Source organism: Vidua macroura, chromosome 5, assembly GCF_024509145.1.
Source record: "Vidua macroura isolate BioBank_ID:100142 chromosome 5, ASM2450914v1, whole genome shotgun sequence".
Classification (NCBI taxonomy): domain Eukaryota; kingdom Metazoa; phylum Chordata; class Aves; order Passeriformes; family Viduidae; genus Vidua; species Vidua macroura.
The window spans coordinates 33,683,670-33,708,590 of NC_071575.1; the positions used below are offsets into that span (position 1 = coordinate 33,683,670).

A 24,921-nucleotide genomic window follows, 5' to 3' on the forward strand; every position below is an offset into this window, starting at 1 on the left:
CTGTGAACAGTGCTGATCTGAAACTCTCATTATATGAGGAACTGTATTTTATAAAGGTAATGGATATAAATCATGCAGGAACATGAAAGGAGCAGAAAAATACAAGTGGAACAAGAGGACATGTGTGTGTACCCCAGTCATCTCAGGATGAACCTTGAGGAACTCCAAAGCCTCATAGTGACTCATGCAAAGAGGTGACCGTGTACTAAATTTCTCAAACTATGTAACCTTCTTAACAGTAAGCTTTTAAAAAATTATCTAGGATACATTCAAAATTACATTCAAAATTATCACTTATGTCCCAAGTGATGAACTGCAAGCTAGCCTCTTGCAGCAATGGCAGGGTGCTCTGAAATGTCAGCCCTGGTCCTCCAAGCTAAGAGTAGATGGATCACTGTTGGCTTCTTTCCAGAAAAGAGGAACAGTGAGCACAGCACCCTGGAATCATCCCAGAGGAGCCATAGGGAAAAGAAAATCAGCATTTGGGTTTGTCAAATCAAGAGAGTCATCACATGTGCTCAAACGAACTACGTCAGACTTGGAAAATGCAAATTACTTTATACCAGGTAGGAGGCTTTTCATAACACTTCAAGTTGTCTGATTTTGCTTGTTTTGCTTTAAATCACTTAGAAAGGCAAGACAAGAACCTGTGAAGCTTTGCCAGCCAATACATGTCCCCACTGGAATGGAAATATAGGTGGCAGGAAGGAAGGTAGGTCATAAAATTATTTCCTTCATTTAGCAGTGAAACCAATTAAAGACACTACAACTATTAACTAGCATTTTTAATGGTCCATATTCAAAATACCTTCTGTATTTTAAGGCCTTGAAGAAAAGTTCAGTGTGCTAAGAGAATCTATGGAGAGAGAAGGAAATGGCAATGAGAATTCAGTCATTCTATTTAATGATCTTTTCTGCAATTTAAGACAAAACTATATGCAAGCCTCTTGAACATACTGTAATGGCATCAAAACTGAGGATTTGTTCCTTTTCGATGCAACAAATTTACTTTTTGGTTGCATGAGGATTGGCAATGATAACAGTTCAGGCTTAAGTAATAAGACCCCCTGTAACAAAGGAGGGTATTTGAAATCTTAAAATACTTGTATTTATCTATCTACATTGGGACTTTACCCTACCACAAGTAGTATAAAAAGGTATATATGTAGATTACTGCACTGTCCATTTTAAAGATTAGTTTCTCTACCAGATTTATGTAAGTGGACCTGAATATGTATCAATAAAAAATCCATTACAGATAGGAAAATGATGGCATGTAATTAATTGTAAAAGTTTTAAATAAAGAGGAATATTCCCAGGTTGTCATATTTTGAAAAAAAGACAAAATAACGGAACAACTGGATTATTATCTAATGCACTTAAACAAACATGCTCTGCTTGGGCACCAATCCAGATAATCTCATTTTCATCTAATTAGAAGTAACTCTTTCTCTCTGAAAAAAACCTCAGGCTAATTCCACATAACACACAAATATGGACCAAAGGTCTCTCTTTTTTCAAACTAAAAAACAAAATGTATTATTTTCTGGCAAAAAAACTCCAAAACTTATGCCATTTTGATTGATATGCTGCAAAAATTCATCTTACCAAAGCTGATTCCCCCTTGACTGAGCCTGTTTGGGCTTTTTTTCCCTCTACACTGTAGTTTTTAGCCCAGATGAGCTTGTTGAATGATTTTGCAGAGCGCCTCAGGGAAGACAGGGGAAGAAGTAACAGTCTGACTTGCCCATGTCTCAAGGTCTCATGTTTGTTTCTTTTAAAAAGCCTGTTAGTTAATAATAGTTTCTTTCCTATCCCCCTGCACTTTAAAATTCACAGATTAGAGATGCTGCTGTACTACACTCAAAGTGGGAAACAATAAATCCTTGTTTCCAGACCTCTACAAATATATAAAGGAAGAATATCAGGCTTTCTCGTATCCTGCTGAAGAAGAAGCACATCCCACACTGACTTGAGTTTCAGAGGAAATTACAGCACTTCTAAAGAACTAGAAGAGAGAACACTGTCACTGCAGAATAAATTCAGTTTGAATTGAACTGTAAAACACTTTCCTTCAGCTCTGCGCCATATTTGGCATAACCAGACTGTTTTCCTGAGGATGGGCTGCTTGTGGCATGCTCAAATGCCCTAAATAACTATGACTGTTTCCCAAACAACTTACAAATGGCCATTCCTTCTACATTGTTTAATTATCCAGAGCAGCACTAACATCCATTTAGAGAGCCCCTCATTGTTTTCAGGGAGTAGGCTTTTTATTTAACTTTCAAACAATTTTATGTGGTTCATTTGAGCTAACTCTTTCAATACTGTGTCCTAGTTCCAACCAGAAGAGAGTTAATTTTTTTTACAGGAGCCAGGCAAGGTGGTGCCTGTAGTCCCAGTTACCCTGGCAGGCATGGCCAGACCCAAAGGTTATTCTCCCATCCCCTGCAAGATGGAGAAAGCATTTGAGAGTCTGGGCAGGGACACTGATTTGGGGAGCAGTATTCCTAAACTAAAACAAGCTTTTAAGAGTTGCAGATATAAAAAAGTATTTCCAATTTATTTTAAGAACTTTGAAAAATCCTGTAGGACATTTATCCTTCAAATTCTAATGTTTCTGTTATGAACAGAGCTCCCAGATTTATCATGGTATATCCTGAATAAATCCTATATAACAGACTTATATAGCCATAGAACATTATTATATATTATAAATGGTACTTTTAATGTGTAATTCTAACCTATGATTTTGTTACCTAAATAAGATAATTTCATCTGTCATATAGTAGCTCTTACAAAGGTTCTTTCTGGTGGCTGGAAAAATTGTACACCACTGAAAGTTGATATAACTTAAAGTAATTTCTTCTTTAAAAAGTAGCTAAAGGTGAAAATTATTATAGAAATCAAGGAAAATATCCATTCAACATTTAGTGAAAAAAGACTTAAGTATCAGAAAGTTTTGGCAAAGGTATTGGGAAAATGGATGATTACTTGTTACTATGCTTCTCTGACAATTACAAAAAACATTAACTAAAAAGAACATGAAGAAACACCATAATGACTATATATTCTGGTATATATTGGCTTAGGAGGGATATTATACTGCTAGAAATACAGAGTGGTTTTAAAACAACCATGAATCATAAAAAAAAAAAAAATTCTAATCTTATGGTAATATGAGCTCCATTCCAGAGAGAAAACTTGAGATTAAAGTGGTTTATTCAAAGACTGAAGAAGAGTTAATTAGCAAAACTACAACTAATTCACGAATATCTAACTCCAGATGGTATGCTCATATGACTGGCATTTCTTAACAGTGATAATACACACAACTTTTAAGTGTACTTATCAGCAGGTTTTGTATGTTTAAAATCTGATGTTTTATATGGCAATCTGTGCACTGAGAAATCACTTTCCCTCTCAAGCCATTTTTCCCCAAACCCACATTTTCTATTCAGTGCAATGTTATATTAACCACACTGTTAATTTTATTATTGTTGACATAAAATGAGCCAAAGGAAAAAGAAGTAACTACTGTACAGAGCACTATTTTGGGCTTTTGAGCCAAAGATGAGTTGGAGTTTTACTGACGAGCTACACATAAAAAACCTGAATATACACACCAAAACACTAAAAGGCAAATTCCAAAGGCTCAAACTATTTTTAAATGCCCAATGTGATATTTATTAGGACACACACTGCTATACTTAGAAGGTACAAAAAAATGTGTAGTGAACAACAAGCTGTATGTCAGAGCAATAGCTACTGAAGCTCTAAAGGTATTGGAGGAGATCTTGTCAGCATAATGTTAGCTCTTAATAATAAGCATATTTGAAGAATGCTGTACCTTAAAATATTTCATTTCCTTTGGTTTGCAGTCACCAGTAGTGATCCAAAAATCATAATAATGGAAAATAATGTTTTATTGCACCTTTTTTGTTTGTGGGAAATACAGTTTCTCTACCTAACTTAGTACAAAATATAGTAACTGTTTTTCCTCACTGAACTGAGGGGAATTTTTAGTTAAGCATCCACTTTGTGTCAACTATTTCCTGGAAGGATCCTCAAAGCCTATTTGCAAATGTAGTGGCACCAGGAGACTAACATTTCATTAGTAAATATGACCAAGCAACTAATACCTCTGTGGCAGTCTAGCAGTTTAAGCCTCTCTATTTTCTACTTCTTTAATCAATGTCTGTACCAGGTATTGGAAATATATGATAATGATCTTCCATATTCAGATGTGGACTGCAAGGCCCAGAGGAAGATTATGCTTTTTGAAGCTTATTTTTGGTACCACAGGGAAAACTAGAGTTAATGAGGCATAATAAGCACAATTATTTTGTGTATCATTACAATTTTATATTAAACACAAGGTAATCATCAGCACAGAATAACCCTCAGTCTAACTGAAAAAGACATGATAGCTACCACCCACTTACAACTTTCTTTGTTCTTACATTTTGGGAGGCTTCCTTTGCTATAAAAGAACATTCAGATAATGAGAATTGTTTTATATCAGTTGGGTTGCTCATTAAGTTGAAGGCAGAAAAGAGAAACACTTGTGGCTTTCCCTCCCTATGGTCAAAACATGCATACACCCACTTCAGAATCCATAAATGAAATTAGTCAGTCTTGCATATTTCTCCCTCAAGTGCTGACAAACTGTAACGAGGTACTGCTTGGATCACTTTAAAGTTATTTGAAATACTAGTCATAACCAGAACAGCAGAATAAGACCAATAAAGATGCAGCTAAGGCATCCCAAGTCCTCACAAGGACTCCTTCAGCCAAGGGATGGCAGCTGCCTGCCACAGAGTGAGGCAGCCAAGAAAGCTGGCACACACAGGGTAGTTTGGAGGCAGCTTCACCCCCTTCTTCTCACTTGACTCTCCCATGGTGCACTTTCAGGTTTTTTTTAAGAGATAATCCATGCTCATGCTTTTTAGTATTTTTCCCACATTGTCAGTGATTGACAAAAACAGCCTGGAGAAATGTAAACTGCAGAAAGGCTGTGGCTCTCTGGAGGAGTAGAGGCTTTCTCACCCGCAGCAGAACACGACTGTCTGCATTGCCTGCAAGGTACCCCTGAAGGGGCCAGAAGAAACTACCAGTGAGGTGATTATCATCCATTTCTTCCCTGAGGATTGAAGATGGAGAAGCTGCTGAACATGTTTGCCTGAAAGTCCAACATCAGAGGATAAGATTATCATCTTACACATATCACAACACAGAGGACTTGGTAATAAATCATCACCAAATGAGACAAATCCATTTCCAAAGTGGTTCAGTCACAGTACACGAACGCACCCATGCTAAAAGCTTGCCTCAGCAAATGCCCTTATGACTACAGCACATCAGCTCAGTGTTGCACAGCATTCAGCCATCAGTGGCATTCAGCCTGCTAGACCAGAATATAGATGGATCTGAACAAAACACTCATCTTTTTGCTTTAGCTGGTCTTCACAGATTCCTATTTCTTTATCAGTTTTCACACCGTGAGTATTTCAAGGGATGACTCATTGCTTTTTAGATTATGACAGAAGCAGCTTTTGTTCAGAAGAAGCTCTTTGCAGGAGATGAGAGAAAAAAACAGAACTATCAGGGAAAATTATCTTGCTACTCCACAATCTTCAGAAGTAAGAAAATACTATTGAGGTGAAACTTACTACGAATTGAGGAAAGCAGAGAAATGAGGAGTGACAGCCTCTTCTTAGTAGCCTAAAAATAAGGAAAACACTTCTCCACTCTACTGTTTGGCTAAGCAGCCCATTGTCCCACTCTCTAAATAGCCTATTTATCACTAGAATTCATGAAACTAGAAAAAAGAGGCAAACAAAAATAAATTCATTTAATTACTGAAGAGTAGTTTGAATTGTTGATCTCCTAATGCTTTGGCAGGATTGGTAGCCAGTCTAGTCCAGTCAGGCTTGCCTGACTATATGAGAAACAGAAAATAAAATTAGCATAGTCAAAGCCAGGGATAATCTTAGAAATATTCACAATAATGAATAGAGTTGGGTGACAGGTCGCATTAGCTAGGGGTTTCTTATACCCAGCCTTGGTACAATGTACATGGGCTAGTAAATATTCAGCAGAAGTTTAACAGGATATTTTAAGCAGATTTATTTAAGTCAACTCAGTCATGTCTATATCATCGCATTGACATACTGTCTTTGCTTTTACATATCTTACAAGACACTGCATGTCAGCTTATATGGCAAGAATCCAGACGATCATGTACACACAAGTCTGTGCATACTGAGATGTGTAGATGAAAACAGCTCATCTTGTCACCTGGGAGCATAATACCCAGTAGTTTAATTTCCAGACAATGCTGCAGCCAATCCTACTATTGGGCAAAAACTAGCATGTTGTTTTTTTTTTTTTGATCACGAAATTTGGCTCATTGCAAGTAGACAACTAATAATGTCTGAGCATCTCCACCAAGGACAAAAATGGAACATGCATTAACTAACCAAGGGCATATACACTTTTCTTTCCAAGGAATTCCAGTGTTTTAATACAAGTTTTATACTGTCACTAAACTTCTAAGTCTCAGAGCTTCATATAATCATTCTAGTGTGCTGGCTCGCTGTTCAGTTACTTCATTTCTTCCTCTCCTGCGCTAGTTTTGAAAAAAAAAAGTAAAAACAAATGGGATGTGCTTGTTCACAATTAAAAAACTCACTTACTGCAGCAACAAATTCAGTCATTTTCCTAGGGTGAGAAAGTATATGAAGAAGAGTTACAAAATCAGACTGACAAACTACTAAAATGCTACTTTGCTGGGCATTTTATCTGCCAAATCTACTTTTTCACTCTCTATCAGCTCACAGTAACCACCTGCATTTGCCTCTTACTATCACAGCTTTTAGACTATAGCATGATACAACTGTCTAACCAAAATACACAACTCTATCAGCAGATGACTTCGCATCATATAAGGGGTTTCTGAGCAGAGGACTGAAAATACTCAAGTATTCAAGTGCTGTCAAATTTTTCTTTTACAGACAGGCAAAGCAATCAACTAATCCCTTCTCACTTCTGATGAACTGTGAATAAGGAAGGCTTAGTCAATGTCTACATTGCACTCATAGGTGATATTTTAACCATTCTCATATAAACCTGCATTTGTGCCAGGAGCAGTACAGCCAGGCAGCATGGAGTTCAGGATCCAAGCTGGATCTGCCATACATTGAAATCACAGAGCTACAGCTAAACATTGACACTGATACCTAAACTGGCAGGTTTACTGCCTGTTTGGATATGTTTACACTAGCTGTGGTCACATCTCATTACAGCATAGATACAACCTTTGAGACGTGGCTGGGCAATGTTACAAATAGCTGATATTTACACATGAACAGCAAGGCATAAGTATTTGAAATAACTCTTTACAGTACTTGTAGGCAGGGGGAACTACAGTCATTTCCTAGGCTGAATTATACCTGACCTCATTTCTTCATTTTTATTATGTAGTATTGACATTATTTGCATCAGATGAAATAAAGAAACAGCACTTCCCTGATGCTGTCCTTTACTATTTCTTACATTTTCTAATCAGAGAAAACAGAACATTTGGTAAACTCACAAAAAAATGTTCATTAGCATGCTATATACCAGATTCAAAATGGAAAAACACCAGGGTGGGCTCTATAATACTAATAATGCATCTTTGATTTCAAAACACATAACTAATACCACTGAAAAAGAAAGTATCCCCTTACCTTAGGGTCTCCTTTTATCCATGTTAATGCCAAACCTGTAACACCTAATCAAAACATATTCCTGCTTTTCCCCGTGTTTTACTAATGCACATACCACTGCAACTTGAAATGACATTTCTTAAAGTATTCTCTTTAGATGTTGCTAGTAAAATCAGAGAATTCAAAGGCAAAGACAGACAGGAATATGTGAAGCATTCACCATAAAGAGCAAAAATTACCTTTAGCAGGGTTTACTTTTATCCCTGACCTATACAGCATCTCCTCATTCTGCCAGTCCCCATTCCTGACAACAGTCTTGAGTCCATAGAAAACAATTAATGCAGCAGTGGAACAAAAAACCAAGTTCTTCAGAAAGCGCTTTTGGGCTTTGACATAAAGGGCCCTGACACCTACTGTAACCAGCAGGCAGAAGCCCATACTAGGAACATACAGCACACGCTCTGCTATTACAAAGCCAACATAGAAAAAAAGGTTTGTGGCAGGAACAAAGGGCACTATTAACAAAGAGAGAGACAGAATGACAATGTTCTCGGTTGAAGGAAGCTGCAGTTTCTGAATTTCATGCTTTTTTAGGCCATTCTCTTCTTTTGATGCAAAGCTTGACTTCACCTCCAGTGTCTTGTACTGCATCTCTGGGTGACAGATATGCCCATTAGCATTTTGCTTGCCATTCATTACAGTTTTCCCATTGAATTCTCTCTCATTGCTGGAGCCCTTCAAGCTAAAGTAGGCAAGGAGGAGGAGTCCTGCATAGAAGGCCACAGTGTGTAGATTCCTCCAGTCGCTGACTGCTTTTAGAAGAGGCACAGCATCCATAGACCAGTCAAAGCTGAGGGTATCTGGGCACAGCAACAGCCAGAGGTTCTTGGCTGGCAAGTAAAAGAAGGTCAGGGTACGTGTGAGAAAACTGTCTGAGTCAGCTGCTGGATTGTCAGAATTAGAAAAACTTGGGGGCTTGTTTCCCATCCAGTATAAGCGAACGCCCAGCAGTGCAGTTCCCCAGGAGGTCAATAAACCAATGCTGAAGAATAGGGTCAAATTATTTCTCTGAAAGAAAAAAAAAAATAGCATAAATCAACACCAGGTATTTAGTTGTGTAAATTATACACAAAAAAGAACCAAGAAAATATCTGATAGAACTCTTTTTCAATAATGGAAACAAGCACAATAGATCTCCAACTCTGACACTTGGATCGCACCACGTTGGGGTACATTGTTGACTACAGACTAAAGGAACTGTCTCTTTCATTTAAGCTCTACCAAGAATGTATCACAGTCAAGTCTTCAGATATTTTAGGGCTGTCAGCCCTTGCTTAAGATTTAGCTGTATAATGCTTTGGAAACTCTTATTTTAGAGGAATTCATGGAATCTTACATTAGTTCCTACATAATCTCCCAAATCCCTTTCTGTTTCTAGCTGTGACCAAAACACGAGTTTGCCTTAGCTAAATTCAAAGTCTAAAGGATGTTCCAGATCCATTTTCCTTAATCAAAGTCTCTCCCAAGGCATTTCACTAAAGTACCAAATAAAATTTCCAAGATAGCAAGAGAGGAAAACAAATGGAGATTCCATATTTAGGTCTCCTAGCTCCTACCTATTAACTTGGAGCCTTCAGTTCTATCTACTACTGAAAGTCCCACTTCTTTTTCTATAAAACACAAGAAGTTTCACCCGAGTATGAGGAAGGGCTTCTTTACACTGAGAATGGCAGAGCACTGGAACGGGCTGCGCATGGATGTTGTGGAATCTCATTCTCTGGAGACATTCAAAACCCACCTGGATTTGTTCCTGGACAGCCTGCTCTAGGTGACCCTGCCTTGGCAGGGGGATTTGATCTGGACGATCTCCAGAGGTCCCTTCCAGCCCTAATGATTCTGTGATTCTGTGATCTCAGAGCCAAACAGTACATTGGGGGTTTCTCCTCAAGTACACCATAATAAGCACTCTAAAACGTTTCTTCATATGCATCTAAATAAAATTATAGGAAGCACGCAGCTCACTGTGCCTACCAATGTCATCATGCTAGCAACCTGAACTATCTGCACTTATTTATGGAGTAACTGAACATTTTCCAGCAGGAGCTGCTTCTTGGGTAAGTTCTGCTATTGATTACACGGGCACCTTAAATGAAAGCTGGTTTACACTACTCTCTCTATATGCAGAAGTAAAAATATATGTTTTTTTTATATTTCAATTCCTCAGACACCTTTTGTAAGGAAAGAAAGAAAACCTATTTGCCAAATAGTTACAGATACAGATTAAAGTGCTTTGATTACCTTTTCCCCATTATTAAAAATAATTATTTGTCAATAATTTTTAATTTTATTAGGTTTGTTTTTTCCATCTCACACTACACATTTGTGAGATGATTATTCAATGTTTACTTAGTTATTCAGAAGCCGTACCTCACAGTAGAATGTTTTATCTTATTTCTACAAAACAACTCATTTTTCTCCTTTGTGGGTGGGATCAACCCTTGATATCATGAATTACAGATGATTGTGTTGCTCCATTTTAGGGCAATTACTAATAGTTTTCTACAGTTTACTGATGTTCTACTAAAAAGACACAGTCTAGTAATGATAATTTAGAGTTTATCTTATAATGTATCAGGAAGAAATTTATACCTTTTCGCATTTCTACACAGTTCCTCCTTGTGAAGTTTAAAATATTAAACATCAGTCAGATTCATTCATTCAGTTATGCTATATTATGGAATTTAATGGAGGCATTAGTAGGGAACAAACAAATTTATAATGGAAACATTCATGCACTTGGATTGCAAACATGTAAAACATACTTTTTATACATAAAGTAAAGCCTGGGTCCAGATGTAATTTGCCATATTAATATCAGTTTTATTTAGTAGCTTTTTTACATTCTGAATAATCCACAATGTTTTGGTAATGTATCAATCAAAACCCTCATCCACACATCATGATAACTACATTCCCTGGAAAGCCTATTAGAACAACTTTTATTTGTAAGCTGGGTAATACCTTACAACTCACTTCACATACAGTTTCATCTATGCCTGCCAAAACTATTTAAATGCTGTTAATATTATAAAGCTGTGTAAACTGGTTATCACTGAAACTCCCAACTACGTTTACATTTAGAATAAAAAGATTATTCAGATTTCATGGATTTGCGTATATGTCCTCACAGTAAAACCTCATGTCCCTGGCTTAACTTGTCCTTTCATTCTCATCACAGTTTTCCTACATGAAATTTTTTCTGCCCTTCTGGCTCAATAATTTTCAAACTCATTTCCTACAAACATACACATAAACAACTCTCAAATGTTAAGTGTGACCTATTTGCTTATATTATCCTTCTTATGAATCTCTTATGAGGAGGCTGCTAAGACAGAAAGAAGCTGGGAAATGAAAGATGGTCTTTTTTTGTTTGAGTTAGAAATAGTCTTTTCTGGAAGGCTAGATACCATTTGAAGGATTAAGATAACCCAAATATTAAAGAAGTGAAACTTCATTAACAGATGAAAAGTGAGCTTCCATGGACTGATTAGGCTGCTTTTTTATTTTGTTAATACTTAACAACTGGAAGAAAATCTCACTTTTCTGAAGTCCTAACCATTGAACTTTTCAATTAAATGCCAAGAAAGTTCACATTACAAAGTTCTGTGACAAAACCATGTAAGTGCAGATATGCTATTCCTTATGGATAATAGTGAAACCTACTAAAAATTTTCAGGTCTTCTTCATATGTTAACCAAATATTAACAAGAAGTTTGCCTCTTGCTCCTCTCCCAAAAATGTTAACAATCTGTAGCTCAGAGTTAATCAATCTTCACTGCTGGAGTAACTATTTGTAGGCCCTCTTTTAAGCTTTACATTTAAGGTCTGTAATATCTGGATCCTCATGCTTGTAGGTTTTACAAAGAACACAGATTATCCATATATAGGTTTGTGTGTCATGCTGTAACTATTTTTAAGCATTTTACATGTTTTTCAAATGAAATATCTAGGCACTCACTCATAGACTTCAGAGATAGCGGAGTAAGTTTACCATCCCAACATATCAATTTATTATGCTGTAAGGCACTCGTCAAATGGAGACTGAGCTCTGGTAGGTTCTTAAACTCAGTTAACTGACCACAGGAGTGAAGTGCAAATTTCCTGTTGCTTCCTTGGACACAAATAGTTTACATTCTTCCCCAGATTTCACACATGTATCTTTTCAATAGCCAGTAGCTTTACAACCTTTTAAAATTAACTACAAGTTAAGTACAGTTACCAATAACCTGTATAACACTGACAGGCCATTGTGAATTTTCAGATTTCAGAGGAGGCTCAGTCTAGAGGCAAGAAAAATCTGTGCCTAACACTTAAACGTCTGTCACAACAATTAAAAGTAGGATGCTTTTTTCCTTTCTCTTTTTTTTCCCTGGTTTTCAGTTTTCAAATCTCACAGACAGCATTGGCCTAGAAGGGAAAGACAAATTCATTCCCCTTTTTTTCCTCTCTCAACATTCATGATTTTAGCATAGCTTTTATCCCTCTGTGCTAATATAGTCACAGATAATGAGAAAGGTTTAGCATATATTTTGGCTTTACTTTCTTTAAGGCTTAGGAAGAAAATCATTCCAGCAATTTATTAAAATTAAATAATAAAGCCAGTCCCCCAGTAGATTCTGCCTGTAAAGGAAGTGCTTTCAAAATGAACTCTGCTCAGACAAGTACTTTCACTAGTAACTCTTCTGAGCCTCCTGACAGCCTGTGCTACACTGATCTGATTGTGTACATTCAGTGAAGTCCACGAGCAGAAGAGATCCACTGTAATGCTTGGCAGTAAGGATTTGGATTATTATACTCATGAGTCCTAATCCAGCCCATCTGCCATACGTTTTGACATCCCCATAAATCCTCTAACCTTTCAAAAGTAGCCATTTTCATCTGAGGAAAAAAATGAGCAATGATTTAGATCAGATTTAACATATCTCCTGCCTGCTAACAGGCAAGTACCACCACTGCAATTTTAGCCTTACTGACTGTAGAAACCTTTTTCATCACCCTACCAAAATCCATCTGCATGACCCACCTACACTGCACATTTCCCTTGCATTAAATCCTAATTCCTCACTTCATTATATTGCCCTTAAATAAGGCACTGCAGCAGATTTCTTAACTGGGCAGCCACTGCCAAAACTCAGTCATCACCTAAGCGGTATCCAAAGCATTTTCAAAAGACACTGTTCTTTTTACCTCACATTGTCCATTTCACAAGCAGAATTAAATATGACACATGACTGAGACAGTCCAGAAATCAAAATCATCACACACAAAATGTTATTCTTAGAACTCAGGAAATGCAGAGATGAAAGAAGATGTGTCATGAGGCATTACTCACAGGAATTTATTTCACAAATTAGAATTCCTTAAATATATGTGGGCTTGAAAACCAGGACTTCCAAAAGTAGTAAAATGCTGCCAGATCACTAGACTGACATTTTCCACAGTAGGTAGAGGTTCCTGGATAACAGATCTGCCAAGTTGGAGCCCAACTAAAATTCAAAAACATATCCCCACCAGGAATGAAGCTATTTGCTACAACCCCTGCTGGGTCACAGTACTGAGATGGAAGTGGCCTTTAACGCTGGTCACCTGCCCAGTTAGTTCCTGCTTGCATGACCACTAAATGAGGTTTACTCATTTTCACTGGTGATACAACAACTGACCTGAAGGTGTGTTTTTCCTCAGAGTTGGAACACTGTCAACAACTTGTCCAATATTAGGAACAACTGTGCATATTCAATGACATTTATTTCTAGTGTTAAGGCCCCACACAATTTTTCTCCAACAAGGAAGTCAGTGCATTCACAAAACAGCTAAAGATTATCTGTACATACTTTTATTGTAATTAGCCTGTAGCACAAGTTAAACAGTCCTTATTACTACTGACTTGCCTTACATTGATTTGAGTTATAAATACTGGCATTTAAAATTGACAAAGTCTTACTCTAAAATCCTTCATTCTTCAATATGAATTTTTAAGTACTGAAACAAAAAAAAACAAAAAAAAACAAAAAAAAAACAAAAACAAAAAAAAGAAATCCAAAACCACAAAAACTCTAACCTCTCCACTGAAAACTAGTTATAAGGAGTACAGGGAAAAAAATAGACTGCATTAAGATCAGAAACTGCACTAATGACTGGAGATAGTACAAGAACAGAAGAACTTGATACAGACAAGAGAACAAAGCCTTGGAGAAGTAGATAAAAGATGGAACTTAGGCAAACAAAAGTTATGCAAAACACAAGCAGGATGCCAGCTCAGCTCTGCAAAGCTGACAAAGCAAAACAAGGATATCACACTTACTCAAAAGTGGGGGTCAAGGAAACGCCACCTGAAAAGGACACCGGGCACTGAAGACCACTAAAGAAGACCCCAAAGAACCATAAAAGGACTTCTGATATGGGCTGTGACTATGTAAATAAAATAATACATATAGATCAAGTAAGTGGGGATAGCTAATGATTAGTGTGTATGACAATAATTCTGTTTACCTAACATTCAGGAAGTGTTGATTAGTGGAAGGATCCTCCAAATGCCCAGCACTTCAATAAAGAATGCCTGCTTTGTAATACTCAAATCTGTATTAGAAAGTTTATATTTGGCCAATTTCAGCATGCATATACAGCACCTTGATAAATCTGTTTTCATAATCAGTGCAAGGAAAGGCTTTCTCCAAGTCCACATAACTAAATGATGTATGACAATAGTGATGTTATGGATATCTACCCAGAGTTACTCCATCTATCTGTAGCAGCAAGAACTTTACACAGATTAGAAAGCCGTTGGGATCTGTGAATATTCTCAGTTCAGTCAGAAAGAAAAGGAGAAATTTCTACCAGGCTGGGCCTGGGAAAGAGTTCGAAAGGAATGTAAATAATTCATTATCTCTCTTGTTGTTCACATTGTTTATAGATATGTTCTGCCACTGTGTGTCATTCACAGCGCACCAATTAAATTGGTCTGCATGATGTTCTCTATAAAAAGAGTGGTGTATTTGAAATAAATCAGTTCTCTTCTCGGCTTCTGACTTAAGAGTCTCTTTCGTTCCCATCCCGCCTCAACAGTGACAGGGACCAAAAGACATTCCTGGACTGCCAGACTGCTCAGGGATGCTGTCCAGCACCACTGTTACCACTGCACAGGTAGGCAGCTGATTGTCGTACCTGCATTTCATTTAACAAGTACTGTCTCATCCAGAGGTTTTACAATGAAGGAAGAGTGCTGCACTTTCCATGCTAGAAAAAACACTGACAGCTCACTGAACACGCAAGGATGTTCAAAATGTTTTTGAAATAACAGAGAAATGTTCAGAAAAATAAACTTGTATAAAAGGCAGCAGCAACACTGTTTGCTTAAAGGTCCACAAGAAAGAGAAGTGGAGCAAGTAATTGGCTCATCTTCAGAGAAGCATAAAGGATTATCACAGATCACAAGTAATTCTAATAAACCACTGCTAGAAAGGTAAACACAGTACTGAGGTTACAAATGAAAGCACATCCTCCAAGATACATGAAGTAATCCATCAATTCTTCTCAATACTAATAAATCCTAAAAGGATCTGGTTCCAGCACAGATCTTTCAGAAATAAAATAAGGAACTGGACAGAGCAACGTGACAGAGTAATTTGTTTAAGTTCAAAGGAAACCAAAGGAAGATTCCAGCTGTGTAAAATGGAATCATTTTCCTTCCACCACTGTCACATGGACTACAAGGAAGCAGGTCAGTCTCATAGATGAGTGGCACAGCTGAGCTGGGGAGCACAATTCAGCACTAAACCTGAGCAACTGGATCAGGAGGCCTGAAGAGCCCCAGTCCCACTGGGAACACAAAAGCTGTACCTGCTGTATAGCTGGCCCATCCTCTTGAGTAATAAATGTACATGAAAATGAGTACCAACAGCTAAGGCTCAGGATATAATTTATATCTCCTTCATCACATTAAGTAAATCTGACCTGACAATGCAATTTACTAAAGCTCTGCTGATTGGAATAGATAGACATACAGTTTTTCTTAACAGTTTCTTTTCCTCTTCTATACAATGCACTGCCGTGCTTAAGAAAAAAGAAACAAAGTATAAAATGGCTCCAAAGAGCACAGAAAGCAATCTTACCAACCTAACACAAAAAATTCTAATGGCACATTTCATGTTTCCTACATTAATAAGAGGGCAATAAAGGAAAATTAAAACCTATGAGATGGTTTAATATGCAGTGGGAGAAAAACACACAATGTTAGAATGTAAATAGACACATACTGACCAATGGATTTTATGAGTAAAAATGTCATTAAATTCCAGATTAAGCCTCTACCAATGACTAAGCAACTTTACCAACCCAGTAGAAAAATATCATCAGTAACCAATTTCTGCACATGGGATAAATAGCAAGTTTATGTTTGACAGAACAAGCTCTCTAGGTGCAACAGCTATCAGCTGGAAGGTCATCAAGTTTACAGCAGTCAGTTTCTAGGATTCTAGAGTGGATCATGGATAACAACCAGCATCTTATGTGTGGGTTTTTTCATTTTTCACTTTGCCTACTGAAAAAAAAAATCAGGGTCTTTTGTTTTACTTGTACTTTTAAAATATGTCAAAAGAACAACCAGCAAAGTAGTCTTGAAACTATATTCCTAACAAAGAAAATACATTATAATTTTGAATGTTTAATTGTAATTCTTCTAGTAAAGCTTAAAAACCTACAGCATTTCAAAGAGAAACACAAGTAGTATTGGAAGTCCATGCAAAACACAGAACCTGCTTATTAACTCAGAAGGCTTACTATTAAGGCTCATTTAAGATCAAGTAGACACTTATTTCCTTAAAAAAAAATTTAAAGCTGATTTCAGTGCAGTTATTTTCAGATCTAGCAGTTTAACAAGATAAGGAAAAGATTGTTAAGTGACTCAGAACCTATCTGTGGGACAAATGGAATACAGGCAAGGTTGTAACTAAGAAGTTGTTTTAAAAAAACTCACCTTCCTTCTACACCCACAAAATTCATTTATTTACAAGAAGGCACCATAGGATGGCCAAAAGACACTTCCAAGTAATTAAGTATTATGTTTGAAGACAGTACCCTTTAGGAGTTGGAATAAACTTCACAGTATCAGCCACTTACTGGCCATTTCTTTCAGATGAAGCGCTTATTATAAGTAGCAGCCTGAAGAACATCTCCCGCAGTCTGTATGCAATCTCTCTTTAATTATTCATTTTTCTATGCTCCACTAGGATCACAGTTCAAAAAATGGGAAGCACAAAGAACTGAAGAAGCTAAAGGCAACACAGCAATGACTAAGTCTTGGAAAGCCTTAACAGAAGTGACTTACAGTGAAAATGACACACCTTTCAAGATTCAAAGTCCCACCAACAGCAGATGAAAGGTAATTCACAAAGAATGCTGACAAATAGTAGGTCACCACCATTGATGAAAAGCTTTGCTCCCAAGTGTACTGACAAGAACTTCTCCCAAACTCCTAGTCAAAACAAGCAGTCTGAAGCACACTTACATGCCTCTTTTCTCATCTAACCTAATCTTGCCTCCCACATAGGTAACCAAGTAGTTATGAAGCACTAGCAGTTGAATTCTGGATATATGTGCTTGAAAGTTCGAGGAGTAATACACTGGAGTAAAAAAAAACAAAGAAAAGCCTCAACCAACCAAAAAAACCCCAAAACCAAAGAAGGAAACAAACAGCACCTCAAAAAAGAAATTCAATGAATAACCTTTGTAAGACCTGACCAGTAAGTACTGCAATCTTGAGAGGTAAGACTGAGAAAACTACCATTTTAATAAGAACTTAATTTGTTCCCCTTTTTCATTAGATTGCAAGCTTTTTAATAGAATTGGTTATGGTCAAAGACTAATTTAAAGAAGAGAGAGATTCGTGTTTTCTATGTTAATTACTGGGGAAGGTTTTTGTATTCATTCCCTATGGAATACACTAAACAGAAATGAGAATGAAAATCTTTCAGAAAATGAATAGAGAAAACAAATTAAGCTTTTTGCAGCAAACAGTCTTGGCTAACTACACAAGTAATTACTGCTTAATGATAGCAAAGAGTGTCACAAAGATATCACAGGAGTAAAAATGCTCAAATATAAGAACATTTAGCCAATAATTAAAACTGCAGACACTTCAACGGAAGATTTCCTCAGAAGTAAGTTTGATAAAAGTAACAAAATACCTTTAATAGGATGTCCTCTACTTTGTTTCCTTATATGTGAAATATGAAGAAAACAATATAAAAAACATTGGTGTTAATTTCTTTCTCCCTTTATTCTGGGATCTTTTTAAGATGTATTTAAAAGGATATTTAAGCATAGCCTTTTAAAAATACAAAGTGCATTACTAGAGTCTGAATCAGAGACAGAGCAAAAAGTTAAGCATTTACTGACCTCCATATTACAAAACCTAATCTTCAATAATTCCAATAAAGAGAGATTAAAGATGGTGAAGCAGAATATGGATAACAAAACTTACTTCGTGACATGGAATGTCATTACTCTCCATTAAGGTAATGTGAAGAAATGAGGCAGTTAGTAGTAATCTCCTGTGAACCAATACAAAGATACTTCTCAACTGTTAGGGGGTGAAGTACTTAAAAGAGGTCAGTTACTGGTACTGTAAGAGGTGTGCTGAAACCTCTTAACGGATCACACTGAACTTTGTTGAAAGCCTGCACAGTTATCTTGTTTAGCTTAAAAAAAAAAATCTTTAATATTTCCTGTGAGGTAATGATCTGTGATCAAATAAATCTACCTGTAAGACAATTCAGCTTCTCTGAAGGAAATGAAAAATTATATACTCTTTTAGAAGAAAGGAAGAAAATTATTTTTTCTTAAATATATTCAGTACCATTATCAAAACCTTTGTTTTAAATATTTTTCTCATTTTTATAGACAAAATAGAAGAAGAGAAAGAAGTGCAAACAGAAATCACGTTGCCTGCACGTACTCATCCACATTTACATACACAAACACACAGAGCTAGCCTTGGTAATTCCTGGTTTGTCCAGGTCCAGTCCATTACAAACATGTTTTGGGCATCAAGAACATAAATGCAACAGTCTTTCCTTAGCACAGCTCTGGTGCAAACAGCCAGTTATTATTAAATTCATTCCAGTCTCACTAATGAGTGGAGCTTGGAAGTGCAGTATTTTTGAGCCGTAAAGAGATGATTTATAATGAGAAGTCACTCAGTAGGAAGGCTAAAGTACAGCAGTTCTCTCTGCAAGTTATCATAACAGAAAGCTATTTAATGAGTGTGGGTTTCTTCAAGAATTCAAAAAAGGCAAGATTTGGAATAGGATGTGTTACATTATGCAGACACTCACATCACTGAACATTGCTGCTAAGTAAAACCACCAAAAGAAAAATCCTCAAAGTTGTTCCTATCTTGACTTTTTGGCTCGTTTTTTAATAAGTTCTTTCAAAGGTAAAACACCAATCTGTAGAGATTAGCAGACAGATATAATTCAGTATAAAAAGATTTAGTAAAGTTTAATTAACTAAACTAGGTTGCCTAAGGTCAGCCACTCCATAGAGCAAACAAGAAAAAAATGTGGCCTGAAGCAAGACATTGTTTGGCAAAGACTCCATGAAAGAGCAGAGAGGTACCCTTCCTCAGCAAGCTCAGGAAAGGCCTGAGCTACCCGCAGTTCCCTGCTCTGTACAGCACTCTCTCCTTCAGGGGAGCACTAAGGGTGCTGACAACTCAAATTCAGTTATACACAAATCTGAAGCCTCCCCTTAATCTACCTCCAGATCAAAGCTACATCCAGCCTCCAATAATGATTTAAAAATAAATACATTTTCAGTAAACTATATGCCATAATCTTTATACATATGATGGGGACATAAGGGCTTTGCATGCTAGAAAACATCCACCTTGGCTTTCAGATTAAATTATTGAGTTTTCTAAGGAATGATGACAGTGAGAAGGTGGGAAGACAGTGGAGCACAGTATGCCAGAATTCTTAAGATCAAAATGTAAGCATAACTGACTCAGGTTGCATTTTTCTAATGAGTAAATTTAGACTGTAGTTTCTTGACAATAGAAGAATTTAAACAGTAAAAGTTTGGGAACTTTTTTGTTTCTTTTTGCCAATTGTTTCCAGAGTAATCCATTCCTTGTGCAGAGTGACATTGTGTCAGCCCAGTGGAGGGAGCAGTGTATAAAAGAGGGAAGCTGAAGAAAGTGGTTAACTCTGTTAAGCCATGACTGCTACCAAAGATGCTGCCTATCAAAATGTGACTTCTAAGAATATCACTACAACAACTGCAATCTTCCATGCATGGTAAAAAAATATACACCCATCCCTGCTTCTTCAGCAAACTGAGACTTATAACAGAAATACTTATCTGAGAACAGTTATAACTGTAATACCTCAAGAAGTAACATTTTATTTTTCTAAGTCTTGAAAAACAAAGAAGCCCCACTGAACAGAAGATACACAGTCTACATTAAAACACGAAGTCCTTGAGCTATCATGCACAAAGAAGGATTACATGGCCACAAAATTCCCTCCAATTTGACAGTCTTAAATATTCATTCTATACCAGCTGCTTGTTTTCAGGGTCACTACACAGGTTACCTAGATGTCATGACAGTAAAAACTCAAATTTCTGAATCTTTCAGAAAGCTGTGACATATTTCCTTGCCCCTTGGAAGTATGCACATCTTCAGCTTCATGATAATCCTCAGATAGTAGGATGCACTTCACTGCTGTGTTTGTCCGCACTTCAAACCATCTGCCCAACCCACAGATCCTTCATCAGCTCATCATTCTCCTGTCAAAAGCACCTTAAGTCTTCCTATGAAACCTTTGAAACTCTACCTCATAGATGGTAGTTACGCTCAAATCACTCCAGAAAGTGAAAATTCTTCAAAGTTTTGATGAAAGTACCATGACAAGATGCACCTTAACAGATCAAGATGATGCTTCTGTCACCTGCTCTGACACAGATATACTGAATGATACTAAGCAGATTGCTTAACCACCTTCTGTCTCCTTTTGCTCTAATCCTTCCATACTGCCTCTAAATTCAGATGCTGTATTCCTAACAGTAATAGGAATTTGTAATTATGCTTTCTATGGAATTTAAGAAGATTCTGCCCCTACATAAGTATTTATTATACAATAATTAAGCATTACAGACAGCAGTGAACTCTTTTACTGTGTGATCTGGAAATTGTCATCCAGCATGCCTCTGTTGCATATTTATACAGCCTAAGTAGCAGCTGCCAATGACTTTATTTTCATCTTTCATTGCCCCTCACTCCTTTCTCTGTTTGCTTCTGCCAAATATTACCCTGAAATGCAATGGTGCTTTTCAAAAGCATGCCTACCATTTTTTATACCTAGTGTGCTGTAAAATCTAACATGATTGAACACTGCATCCTAGGAAGCCCATGTAAATATTCACAGACTCATGGAATAGCTTGGGTTGGAAGGAACCTTTAAAGGCAATCTAATTCAACACTCCTGCAATGAGTAGGGCCATCTTCAACTAGATCAGGTTGCTCAGAGCAGCAAAAAATTCAGAAGTTATTAGCCATTCATGTTCTTCTCAACTTTGCCAATCAATGAACAAAATACATTTCTTGACATTGCTTAGAGAAAAAAAATTAGAATAACCTTAAAATACTAGGAATAATCACACATTATGAATTTACCTGGCTAGCAGTATTCATTTTAGTGATGAAAAATCTGACTGAAAAGACTAACATTTTAAATTATGTACCTACAATTTTCATTAAAATTCCTTCTTGCCTACAGAAGAACATAAAAATCATTAACCAAAATATATTACAGGACAGAAATAACAATTGCTATATTTTTCAGGAGTCTCTATGAAGGGACCTTGACGTTTTTCCAGTTATTAAAAACTTCATCTTCCACACTTCATATAGCTAAACAGAAACTAACCTCTAAAGATAACCCTGTAGTAGAATTTGTAGTTCTTTGAAACAAATTCTGTATTGTTGTCTGAGGTGATTTCTGAGATTCATGTTTTTAATACTAAAATTATGAAAAATATTAAAATTATAAAAATATAATAATGATGAAAATCCATTTTTAATCATCTACCAGCTTAAAAGTATCAACATTTCAAGCCTTTGGAAGTGAAATGCCTTAAAGTAGAGGCTCCACAGAAACCATCACTTTGTCAAGGCTAGTCTCCAAGTTCCTCAGAAACCTTACTTGTCTTAATTTCACAAACAGAAGAATTAGGCAGTTGGACTTTTTTAGAAGACAATGTATTTTCCTTCCTTTTGCTCAGTAACTTTCCAGAATTATGGAAAACCCTCATTTTTAAGAAGAAAACCAGAATATCCACATTTCAGTCTCTATGCATTATCTGTGACAGACTCCAGACTATACAGACATTCTCTTCCAGAGACTGCCACAAGTGCACATCATTTGAGTCCTTTGTTTTGGAGGAGACCTGCACTATGCCGTCTCACTGACTAAGTATTTTAGTATCTATTTGAGCATATTCTCATCATGCATGGTTGGACAGGCTTTACAAACACTCTGCTCATAAACTGGTTAGCGTGTGCCTAAAAGGAGGTAAGGATGGTATCCAGGGATCCAGTTCAGCTGCAAGCAACAGATGAACATGATCTTAAGACACAACTTTTGGACTTTGGTAATGCAACAGTATAGAATCAATGCTGTCCCTACCTCCTCCTTTGCATCTTGGCCAAGGTTTACATACTTTCCACATACTACAAGTACAAACAAAGAGGAGTTTGAATCAAGAGTTAAATTATGAAGAACACCTCCTACTGCCTGCAACAGGCCTCCCTTGGACTAGAGCATTAACATCTGGGACTGACCTCACTTCAGTTACAACCACAGTCAGTCTTTGAATCTTATCACAGAAATAAGTGGAAGGCTAGAAAACCCACTTCATTTCAATTTTTGTTACTTGCTTTCTGAAATCCCAGATTAAAGAGATTTACAAGTCTTAAGCACTGGCCAAAACCATGATGACTACATGTATCAGTTTGGGTTGGGGTTTTTTCCTCTGAAAGCTGAGATTCTCACTGGGACAGATGTTACAAGTGTGTAGCTCACTGCTCACTGTCCACCATATGTGTATGTTTTGTTAAAGGGCTGTGGCTTGTCAAAAGAGCTCTGGGCTCCTTGTCTTACCAGGCAATTATGCACTGGTTCAACTGGATGTTGGGAAGGAGGAGGGAGCTTGCTCTCAGAGAGCACCAAACTGGGAATGCTGCTGCAGTGCAGGGCTCAACAGGGAAAGCTGTGGGAAGCAATGATCCACAAGGATGGAAACAGGAGGCTTGAGAAAAGGAGGGAACTACATCTCAGAGACAACTGAAGACTTTTCTAGAGACCTAAAGGAGACCACAAAAATCCAACAAGGGAAAAATAAGAGGCTTTTCCCTTTCAAGGATGACAGTAGACAAGGATTAAACCTGCTTTCAAACACAATTATTTGAACATACACCACCTAGCAAATCTGCTGTCTCTTTCATGAGTTTCTGGTTTATTTAAATATTTATATTAAAAACAACAACAACAAAAAAAAAACCACTAAACCCTAAAAAAGTTTTTAAGATTCTCAGTGCATTCTCTTTAATGGAAATATCTAGACAGGACATTGCTCACAGCTCTGACATGGCATTACTGGCCTAAGATCTAAAGCAGAAAATGCTAAGAAAAGTGACACACAATTAGTAACTGCATGTAGCTCTTTCTCAAGATGCAAAGAGGTGCTTTCTTTTCTACTGTCAATAAACTATTCTTTCTACAGGGAGGTTCCTTTTTGTTCTAAAAATGCCAATGACCCTGACAGAAAGAAACCTCATTAAATAAAAGGCCAACTTATCTTTATGAGAGATTAGATTATTCAAATAGAAAAGATCAACCTGCATACAGCATTTTGAAACTAACAGCAAAAACCTTCCATTTCAAGCAAAATCAATGTAGGAGGAAATTTAACTCCACAGAGAGCAGAGATTAAAAAGCATGCCCAGAAAGCTGGACTGCCTTGCCTGGGATCTAAGGTAGGATAGTCTTGGAAAGGTTTCCACATGCCCAGGACTGCAATGTCAGTGTGCAGATGCTGAGTACGCTTTTTCATGACCTGCCACTTTCCCACCAGATTCAATTATTGCTTTTTAATCAGTTTCTTAAAGGATAGGAACTTAACAACCAATTTTGACTATTATTTTGTCCAACTTTACAAAACAAACAAACAAACAAACAAACAAAAAAACAAACTGAAATAAGTGTAACCAGAAAAATCTTTCATCAAATGCCTATTTGTTTACAAGTGGTTCAGGACATCAGCAGATTAGTTCTACAAACACAAGAGTGACAAGAGGGGCAGCTTCATGAGGGGGAAGGTGGTGAGACAGCAGAAATGTGCATTAAGACTCTTTAAGTTAATGTGGATGAGTAGAGAATAATGTGGGATGTCTAAGGATTTTGCAGGAATAAAGTTCTTTACTGGAAAGGAGCACTTAAGTAGAAAGTGATGAGGAGGAAGTGCTTGAGCTTTGTTTTTTGAATGCCTGTATTTTAGGCCAGTCTGTCTCTTGAATATTTCCCAATTATTTACAAAGCTAGACAGTAGTGGATTCACAAAAGGGTAGTATTTAACCTTTTCTGATGATGCAGCTACAATTGCTAGAACATTTGCTAACTTCTTAGAAGACACATTTTCTTTTATCCCACAATTGCAATTCATGTAGAATTTATATTTTAAAATGTTATTAACGCTAAGCATGCTGTCCCTCCTATAGCTATAGCCTAGAAAAGTGATAAAGAAAAGGTTTTCCTTCGTATGTTAAGATGCAGACTTCCGAATTCTGGAAAGAAATAAAAATCAAAAAATGCAGTATGGATAGCAAAAATTTCAGCATTGTTTATCATATGTTGTCTTTCTGTGACAACATACCTAGCAAATAGGAAAAGACTTGTGAAATTGAGAGCACGCTTTAAAGAAAAATACATTCAGATGAAGACTTATAAAAGTATGGTTAGGAAAGGAAAAGAGGCAGCTAAGAGACACGTTATTCTTGAAATTTCATTTAACGAAGACTGTGTTCCAGACAAACCACTTTGACATCCTTGCACAAGCATGTTTCAGTGCCATCTAGCTAATGCTTAAGTTAACT

At 36.9% G+C, this 24,921-nt stretch overlaps 1 protein-coding gene across 5 annotated transcripts in view; it reads right to left on the reverse strand.

Annotated features, from left to right (window-relative positions):
- TMTC2 (transmembrane O-mannosyltransferase targeting cadherins 2) overlaps window positions 1–24,921 on the reverse strand; it is a 243,499-nt gene that overhangs the window by 97,952 nt on the left and 120,626 nt on the right. For 4 of the 5 annotated variants that reach the window (XM_053977222.1, XM_053977225.1, XM_053977223.1 and 1 more), the window contains one exon: window positions 7,952–8,780. In XM_053977222.1, the coding sequence (XP_053833197.1) occupies window positions 7,952–8,780 (829 nt within the window). Of the gene's footprint in view, window positions 1–7,951; window positions 8,781–9,510; window positions 9,562–24,921 lie in introns of those variants that run through there. The other variant, XM_053977227.1, reaches the window with a different exon arrangement.